At 43.4% G+C, this 8,810-nt stretch overlaps 4 protein-coding genes across 4 annotated transcripts; 2 read left to right on the forward strand and 2 right to left on the reverse strand.

The window, feature by feature from the left end:
• The first annotated feature begins 2,386 nt into the window (after nt 1-2,386).
• On the forward strand, nt 2,387-4,078 carry LOC6575343 (E3 ubiquitin-protein ligase RING1). Its single transcript, XM_002001319.4, has 2 exons — nt 2,387-3,772; nt 3,839-4,078. The coding sequence occupies exons 1-2, from the start codon at nt 2,495-2,497 to the stop codon at nt 3,881-3,883; spliced, it is 1,323 nt and encodes a 440-aa protein (XP_002001355.1). The 5' UTR covers nt 2,387-2,494; the 3' UTR covers nt 3,884-4,078.
• Nucleotides 4,079-4,268: 190 nt separating this feature from the next.
• Nucleotides 4,269-5,309, reverse strand: LOC6575344. Its single transcript, XM_002001320.4, has 2 exons — nt 5,120-5,309; nt 4,269-5,056 (listed from the first exon to the last, which is right to left on the reverse strand). The coding sequence occupies exons 1-2, from the start codon at nt 5,138-5,140 to the stop codon at nt 4,604-4,606; spliced, it is 474 nt and encodes a 157-aa protein (XP_002001356.1). The 5' UTR covers nt 5,141-5,309; the 3' UTR covers nt 4,269-4,603.
• A 234-nt stretch (nt 5,310-5,543) lies between these two features.
• Nucleotides 5,544-6,989, reverse strand: LOC6575345 (hydroxysteroid dehydrogenase-like protein 2). Its single transcript, XM_002001321.4, has one exon. It carries the CDS (start codon nt 6,860-6,862, stop codon nt 5,606-5,608), a length of 1,257 nt encoding a protein of 418 aa, XP_002001357.1. The 5' UTR covers nt 6,863-6,989; the 3' UTR covers nt 5,544-5,605.
• A 259-nt stretch (nt 6,990-7,248) lies between these two features.
• On the forward strand, nt 7,249-8,735 carry LOC6575346 (vacuolar protein sorting-associated protein 72 homolog). Its single transcript, XM_002001322.3, has 4 exons — nt 7,249-7,486; nt 7,550-7,682; nt 7,734-8,037; nt 8,099-8,735. The coding sequence occupies exons 1-4, from the start codon at nt 7,356-7,358 to the stop codon at nt 8,584-8,586; spliced, it is 1,056 nt and encodes a 351-aa protein (XP_002001358.1). The 5' UTR covers nt 7,249-7,355; the 3' UTR covers nt 8,587-8,735.
• Nucleotides 8,736-8,810: the final 75 nt, after the last annotated feature.

Consider the following 8,810-nt stretch of genomic DNA (forward strand, 5'->3'; position numbering starts at 1 on the left):
AACAAATTGCTTTGGCTCGGACGCTTTTACGCTGGTTTTGCTCAATTATGCATTCGCAAAATTTCAAATGGCGAACTTCAAATCCAAGCCAAAACTTTCACTTGAACCAACAATGGCGCAGACATCGAAAAGAAAAACTAGAGTGCGAACATTTTTGTCGGGCATAAATGGCTGCCCAATATTCGTTTAATGATGGAAAAATTAAGAAATCAAATAGATATCGATATCACATTTGCTCAGCTTTAATGTAACTTCTTTGGTAAACAATTTGGTAAATTTAAATTTTGAAAAAAACTATAGATATCGATGCAATATAAAAGTAAATCTCTAGAGCATCATTACAAATTTCATATAATGATAGTCCGACTTTTACTTTGAAGACTCTATTTCAAGCAGTTCGTCAATAAGTAAACCGATATACTCCTTTCTGACTACCTTAACAGTGCATGGCGAAAAAATCGTCAAAAAATAAACAAAATGGCGTAGACAACGCACAGCCAAAACCAAACCCCGAAAAATCTAGAAGAGGAAGCAAAAAGTTTGCATGCTTCCGGTCTTGCGCCGAATGATTGAGTCGCAGAATAGACAAAAAAGAAAAAATCCCCTTCCTAGAAGCTTTAAGGAGTAGAAAAATGGAAAAGTAGAAAAGTCGCATTCGAGCATTCGAGAAAGGAAGAGGAGGAAGAAGAAGAAGAGAAAGAGAAAGAAAAGGCTATTTTATGCATTTTCGAGTGCCCAGTTGACCAAAGACGAACGTCATGCATTGTCATTAACAACTAGCTATAAATAAGACATAAAATACACAGCCAAGAATGAGTTCTAGCTATTCTGCAAGAATGCTGGACCTGAAGATGCCCTTTGGACACAGTTGTGAGTTAAAGCATGTAACTAGCTCATATAGTAGATTAAATATTTCCTAATAGATCAAAGCCAATGCTAAGAGTGCAGCTAAGCTTTGAACATGCTCTACAAAAGATACCCTGTACACACACTCACACTAGAATATGCCATTACATATAAACAGTTTGTAGAACAACAAAAGATTTATTCCACTGTGTTACGTCAATCATAGCCGATGATGCATTGTTCACAGGGTACTTAAGCCATGCACCTTTCAATGGAGTACCAAGCGTTTAGTTGCAAATTTTAACAAGAGGCTGTCAATGATTAATGTCAATAAAACGCAAACTCAGCTTGGGAATGCTAGAACCGACGTCTCTCTCGCTGCTTCATGTTGAAAGTAGGAAGCGCTGGCATTTGGTCAGCATTTGGGTCATGAACCTGTGCCACAGCTGGAATCGAGGACAGAGCACTGATCCTCAAGCGTCGTGTGGGTGCAATGGTTCAATTGGTGTCGAGAGTCAGCGAGCCTCGATAAATGGATAATGTTCGGGATGCTGTTGTTGATGATGATGATAACGATGATGATGGTGATGATGATTGGCAGTAAGGCAGAGAAAATTTGTGGGCACGCCTACACGTACCGCTCATTAGCTATGCCCCTAATGAGGCAGTTAAAAGGTGCAATGCGGGCCTTGGCATTAGCCAGCATTTGGCCATGTCAGTTGACAAATGTCTTTACTTGTCACGCGCTTAAATGTCCAGCAATGTGGCGCCTCACATACACTTGAAATAATGCCATAGCCAATAAAACATTTTTAGTAAATTATTATTTTTTATTTTCCTAAATTGAGAATAATTTTTGTTAAAAATGTTGACAAGGGAAATATAATAATAACCAAAATATTAAACTCGAACTATTGAACTATTGAACAATTAATTACAAACTGCTACCCACATTTCTTACACTGTATAACCATATATGTATGTATTGCATATGCACATTAGCTAACTGCTACGTCACTTGGGCTTTGAATGCATGCATAGCCATTGTCTAAAGTGACAGGCAATTGAGTTGAAGGAAAGTCAGACTGACGCAGCGACTATGCCTTGGCATGGCTGGAGAGAAGTGTCTGAAGTATGCGAGCGATGAGACACCAGCAAGTAGTGCATCAATTTGGCAATTGGCACAAATTCCAGGCGACTGCAATTCAGTTAACGGCTATGCGATATTTAAGCCATATTTGGCGCGATTCTGTCAAATGTTTTAAAGAATGCGGCGCAATTGAGTGACGCCTGTCAATCAAACATGGCTGCAGTTAGAGTGTTGACGTATTGTCAAATTGTGTTTGGATATGAAAGCTATGCAATTAGCTTTAAAGAAAACTCCCAGAATATGCAGTGCAACAGATCCAGAATCTGCACACATGCAAACATACACATACATATATATACATACACACATCTTTTTAACAACTTGCAGTGTTGCCATATCATGATTTTGTTTCGATAGTATCGCAGATTTCAATTTATTCGATAACACATCTTCGATGGTAAACAAACGCTAAGCAACACAGATATCGAATAAACGCAAAGTAAAGTGAAAATTTGTGTGAAAACGAAAAGTTAAAGAAATTGAAGTGAATAGAAGAGGATGGCCTCGCTGGAACCAACGCAAAATAAAACATGGGATCTGTCCCTATATGAGCTGCAGCGCAAGCCGCAAGAAATAATCACAGACAGCACAGAAATAGCCGTATCTCCGCGCAGCCTACACAGCGAATTAATGTGCCCCATTTGCTTGGACATGCTCAAGAAAACGATGACCACCAAGGAGTGCTTGCATCGATTCTGCTCGGATTGTATTGTGACCGCATTGCGATCCGGCAACAAGGAGTGCCCCACTTGCCGCAAAAAACTTGTGTCCAAGCGTTCGTTGCGCGCCGATCCCAACTTTGACTTACTCATCTCGAAAATCTATCCCAGTCGCGAGGAGTACGAAGCTTCGCAGGAGAAAATCATGGCCAAATTCAATCCGACGCAATCTCAAAAGGCGCTCGTGAACTCCATCAACGAGGGCATCAAGCTGCAGTCGCAGAATCGGCCACAACGCTTTCGCACCAACAAGGGTGGAGGCGGGGGTGGTGCCGCTGCCAACAACAATGGAGGTGGGAACGCCAGCAATTCTAATCGTGGTGTGAATGCTCACGATACGGCCTCCAATGACAGCAACAGCAATACGAACGGTAACGAGCGTGAATCCCGGGACACCAGTGGAGCGACTGGAGCTGCTGCACCCGCTGCGTCAGCCGCAGCAGCTACTACAACGCCCGTCAGCAGCAGCAGCAGCAGTAGCAGCAACGCCACTAACACCACCACCACCACCCAGGCGGGCACATCGGGCGCTAGCACCTCATCGAATCGCATGCAAGTGGATGATGCATCAAATCCTCCTTCGGTGCGCAGCACTCCTTCTCCGGTCCCGTCGAATTCGAGCAGCACGAAGCCGAAGCGTGCAATGTCGGTGATGACGTCGGAGCGTTCGGAGGAATCAGAATCGGACTCACAAATGGATTGCCGCACCGAGGGTGACTCGAATATCGATACCGAGGGAGAGGGCAACGGCGAACTGGGCATCAATGATGAAATCGAGCTAGTCTTCAAGCCCCATCCCACAGAAATGTCCCCTGATAATCAGCTGATCCGTGCACTCAAAGACAACTGCGTAAGGTACATCAAGACAACAGCGAACGCCACTGTGGACCATCTCAGCAAGTATCTAGCGATACGCCTGACCCTCGACCTGGGCGCCGATCTGCCAGAAGCCTGTCGCCTGCTCAACTTTTGCATCTACGTGGCACCGCAGCCGCAGCAGTTGGTCATCTTGAATGGCAATCAGACGCTGCATCAGGTCAACGACAAATTCTGGAAGGTAAATTCTATAATATACCGAAAGTATATACCATAAACTAATCCGAGCTTCACTTCAATTTGACAGGTGAACAAACCCATGGAAATGTATTACTCATGGAAGAAGACCTAAAGCGTTACCTTACCTAGTTAAATGCATTTTAGTTATTAAGCATTCAACATATATATATATATATATATATATATATACTCGTATATATAATATTTCAATGTATACATGTTTAGTTTTATCATCTATGTGCTTAACAAGAATATATATGTATAGAAGTACACCATCAAATTCTCGATGATGTATGTAGAAACCACAGATCAATTTTCGTTGTTCCCTGTACTTATTATTGCATATAAAACATATCCAAAATATGGTTCCATAAGTCAGAGCCTATCCCTGTACGTTGGAGGAATATTGTAGAACCGGATTAGATTTGGTTGTAAGTAATTAAAGCCAAAGCGCTTGGACAAAGATTAAAGGTTGCCCTATGATAAGAACAAGCGAATTATTCTTTGTGTATATTGGACGTTTGTAAATGTGTGAATGTACATACATACAGAGCATTGACGTAGATAAAAGTAATTGTAAGAATACATTGGTGAGGAACGCTTAAAATGTAGATAATATTTAACTATGCTATGACTGCTAACCGTCTCACGGATGCGTTGCTAATGAATGTGACTAATGTGCTTCGCTGGGCTCTAAATTGGGGCTGCGGCTGAGGCAGAGTGTGGTTGACTCAAACATTTCATTTGTTTACAATTAGTGTTATATTCATAAATGTTAAGGCATAAGGCAGCACCTGTGATTTGGCATTGATCAGCAATCAACGCCTATGCATTAGTTACGTATTCTCTGCATTTTTTTTAGTATTGCGCTTCGAAATTCCTTGAAGTCGCTGCTCGCTTCAATTTCTTTCAGACAATCGCCTTGAATGCGATTGAGACCACTTTTGATGTCAGAATCCTGGCCTCCGCGTGTGCGCCGCATCAGATCACTCTCGTGGTGATCGGCCAGGCCCAGATCCCGCAACTCTTCGATATGATCTAATGTAAATGTTCGTTGCTCCTCCTGTAAGAACTCAGCGCACTTCTCGTAGACATCCAGGTACTGTTCCGCTTCGCCTTTGTCGCCCACTCGTTGCGTCTCCAGGTAGCGTCGAAATAGTTTTGCAGCCTGTGGATCTAGCAGCGTGTGATGCATGCTATTTGTGAGCGTGTAAATGCGACGCACTTCCTCAACGCTCATCTCCGAGCAGCCGCAGAAGCACCTAATCAGCTGCACCGTTTTGCTCTACGTTTTGCGAATATTGTATTAGTATTGAACTTCTATGCGATAACGCCGTATGGAAAGTACCTTGTTTGATGACGAAGCCATGATGCGTATAAGTAATAGTAATATATATATCTATATACATATATATATATATATATATTAATCTATGTTATGCTGCTCCATCGACGTTCACCGACATATTGGCCGGCAATCTACTAAAGTATAAGGATAGCTGCTCAATCGAACCAAAACAGCATGATGAATTCATTTGTTGGCTGTTAGGTAGGGATGGTATATTACCTGTGAACTATCGATAGCAATCGTTTACCCAAATAGATACAGTGAAAAAGAAAACAATCGTACTCTATTTCTATTGGGGTAACTCAAATATTGAGAAGGCTTTTCTAAACATTTTTATAACCATACATGCATTCTCTTTGCTAGCTTACTTATAAGCTGTAATAGATCTGTATTTTTAATGCTTAGTTTTTCAAGCTGACAAAAATTGTAAATATTTTGAAGTCTTTATTTTAGATCGATTTTTATAAATTTATGGAAGCTTATGATCTATAACTTGGACTTGAGCGCCTTCATCAGTTTCTCCAATTTGAGAGCCTTTTGGAAATCTCCGCTAATCTTCAGCTTCCCTGACATATATGCTGGTGCCGCCTTCAATTTGCCCGAGAACATGTCAAAGAAATTGTTCGAGTTCATGGATAACGTTGCGTCCGGGGCACCTGGCGGGGTGCCATTACCGCAGGCACCGGAACCATTCTTCAAATCCAGAAACCAGGTGCTCTGCCTATCACCGCTGATGTTGAACTGGTATACGGCCTGCGTTTTGCCGACGATTTCAGGAGATAGCAGAGATTCAATTTTCTTAAAAAGCTGCGGTATTCTGTCGTCGCCAGTGTCAGCAGTGGCAGGCGCAGGTGCAGCTGCAGCAGACGGCTCAGGCGCTGTTGCACTGTCAGCTGGCGCCCCCTTAGCCTCCACGAAAAAGTCAATCATTAGGTTGTCTGCATTTTCACGAACACATGCATAGTCCGTCAGATCCTTGACGCCCACAGATTCGAGCACCTCATCGTCAATGAAGAACTGGCCGGTGAACTGCTTGGGTTCCCGGGAGAGTATGGCATAAGCCGCATCGGCCATAATCTCTGGCTTGCGCGACCAACTGGCGCTGTCGGGACCAGTCAGCATTTCAATGGCAGCCGTATGGATGGCCGTACGCGGCCAAAGGGCGTTCACGGCTATGCCGCGATCCTTGAACTCCGCCGCCATTCCCAGCACGCACATGGACATGCCGTACTTGGCCATCGTGTAGGCGACATGGGGGCCAAACCATTTTGCCTTCATGCTCAGCGGCGGCGAGATGTTTAAGATGTGCGCATGATTGCTCTTCTCCAGGTAGGGCAGGCACTCTTTGGACACCAGGAATGTGCCGCGCGTGTTGATGCTGTGCATCAGATCGTAGCGTTTCATTTCAGTGTCCGGTGTGTTGGTCAAGGAAATGGCGCTGGCATTGTTCACAACGATATCGATGCCACCGAATTTGGCCGCAGCTTGCTGGACGGCAGTGCGCACCTGTTGCTCATCGCGCACATCCACAACACAGGGAAAGGCACGTCCGCCAGCCTTTTCGATCTCATCGGCGGCTGTGTAAATCGTGCCCGGCAGCTTGGTATGCGGCTCGGCTGTCTTGGCAGCAACCACAATATTGGCACCATCGCGAGCCGCCTTCAGTGCGATTGCCTTGCCAATGCCCCTAGAGGCGCCGGTGATGAACAAGGTTCGTCCTGCCAATTTTCCAGTATTAATCATTGTGTGGCCTAGTTTAAACCGCTCGCTGCAAAGACTCTGATCTATATGAACTGAAAACTGTGTAAATCGCGGCCAATCAACATATGTACAAGAGAAAGTCCAAAGTGCAATAAGATCGACGAGACGTCATATTGTAGGGAGAGTAAAGAGTCAAAATGTTCGGCATAAGGCAACTTTTGAATGCGCTTTTAATGTAGAAGTATTCATATGCATAGTGTTAATTATTGCTTTATATATTGTTTCTATATTATTTTGGGCCATAAGTAACTCAACTTTTGCTATTTAATGATAGAAAATAATAAATTTACACATATATCGTATTAAAATACAGAAAATAAAATTTGCCAGCGTTGCCACTCTTCAGTTTTGTGTGAATGGCATTCTCTGAGAAAATACTACTGGCAAGAAGCAGAAAGTCATTAAATGTGTTTGTTTACAATTGAAAAGTTAGAGTAAAATAAAATAATTAAATAAGAATATATATTATTAACAAATGGCTGCTGAGCGCTCGCGTCGCCACAATGCAGGCAATAAAATAGCCAAGCTGCTTGATGAAGAGGAGGATGAATTTTACAAAACCTCCTATGGCGGCTTTCAGGATGAAGAAGACGACAAGGAATATGTGTAAGTGTATTAATGTTAAATGTTATATGTAGCTAAATATTGAAATGCATTTCGTTGTTAAAGCCAAAAAGACGAGGAGGAGGATGTTGTTGACTCAGACTTCAGCATAGACGAACAGGATGAGCCCGTATCCGATCAAGAGGAGGCGCCAGAAAAGAAACGGAAACGCGGAGGCGTCGTCACAAAAGCCTATAAAGCAAGTACCAATGTACAATAAATTTGCATATCATATTAATATCTCAACTAGGAGCCAGCAAAGCCGCTTGCCAAGAAGGAAACTAAAGCTGGCGCTACGCTGCACAAGAAACGGGGCGCTGGCGGCGTGATCAAACGTAGAGTGCGTCCGCGCTTTACGGTTCTGGACTCCGGGCGGAAGTCGATACGCACCTCCACGGCCATTAAAACACAGGCTACAAAGATACGACTAAAAGAACTAGACGATGCACGCAAGCGCAAGAAAAAGAAGGTACGCGTAGAGGACTATATGCCCACACAGGAAGAGTTGCTTGCGGAGGCAAAAGTAACAGAGGAAGAGAATATAAAATCTTTGGGTTTGTTAATAAACCAATGTTAACTGCATAGTACTTTAACTGTATTTCCAAATACCTGCAGAGAAATTCCAAAAAATGGAGCTGGAGAAGAAGAAGACACGGCCCACTAAGAGAGTTTTCGTTGGTCCAACGATACGCTATCATTCATTGACCATGCCCGTCATTCGCAATATGCCCACGCGAACAGGCCAACCGAATGAGTCGACTGGCCGCTGTGAACGCACGTTCGTAACCTTTGAAAATGATTTCAATGATAAGGCTTTCAATGCGATCTTCCGTCCGAAACGACCACCGAAGCACTCGTGCGGCATTTGTCCCATCACTCGACTGCCGGCACGATACTTCGATCCCGTCACGCAACAGCCATACTATAGCATTCAGGCCTTTAAGATATTGCGCGAAGCCTACTACATGCAGCTGGAGCAGCAAGCCAGCAGCAGCAGCAACATCAGCGAACAGACCGAGTTGGCCAAGTGGTTGGAGTGGCGTAAGTTGGTCAAGGAGAATCGCCAAAAGGCAGCTACAGCAGCCAAAATAGTCGATAGTTAGTCATCCTTAGATTGAGTTGTCTACAAAGTTTTCTTTTATAATTTTTTAAAGAATTCCCTATTAGAATTCATTGTTCGTTGCATCTCAATTGTCATAGTTATGCTCGTATCTTAAAGTCATATTCAATATATTCAAATGCTAAGAACATACTGAACAATCATGTTATAAGTGTATTGGATTCTCGCCGTTCAGCTCAAAGAGTATTCCCTGTTCTCTCTTTCCGG

Source organism: Drosophila mojavensis, unplaced genomic scaffold (assembly GCF_018153725.1).
Source record: "Drosophila mojavensis isolate 15081-1352.22 unplaced genomic scaffold, ASM1815372v1 contig_231, whole genome shotgun sequence".
In the NCBI taxonomy this organism is placed as follows: domain Eukaryota; kingdom Metazoa; phylum Arthropoda; class Insecta; order Diptera; family Drosophilidae; genus Drosophila; species Drosophila mojavensis.

Excerpts from the sequence above, each read along its gene's own strand:
- LOC6575343 (XM_002001319.4), top strand. The coding sequence starts at position 2,495 with ATGGCCTCGCTGGAACCAACGCAAAATAAAACATGGGATCTGTCCCTA. Across the intron at positions 3,773-3,838 it reads TCAACGACAAATTCTGGAAG|GTGAACAAACCCATGGAAAT; the intron begins GTAAATTCTATA and ends TCAATTTGACAG.
- LOC6575344 (XM_002001320.4), bottom strand. The coding sequence starts at position 5,140 with ATGGCTTCGTCATCAAACAAG. Across the intron at positions 5,057-5,119 it reads TGGCTTCGTCATCAAACAAG|AGCAAAACGGTGCAGCTGAT; the intron begins GTACTTTCCATA and ends CGCAAAACGTAG.
- LOC6575345 (XM_002001321.4), bottom strand. The coding sequence starts at position 6,862 with ATGATTAATACTGGAAAATTGGCAGGACGAACCTTGTTCATCACCGGC.
- LOC6575346 (XM_002001322.3), top strand. The coding sequence starts at position 7,356 with ATGGCTGCTGAGCGCTCGCGTCGCCACAATGCAGGCAATAAAATAGCC. Across the intron at positions 7,487-7,549 it reads GAAGACGACAAGGAATATGT|CCAAAAAGACGAGGAGGAGG; the intron begins GTAAGTGTATTA and ends TCGTTGTTAAAG. Across the intron at positions 8,038-8,098 it reads AGAGAATATAAAATCTTTGG|AGAAATTCCAAAAAATGGAG; the intron begins GTTTGTTAATAA and ends AAATACCTGCAG.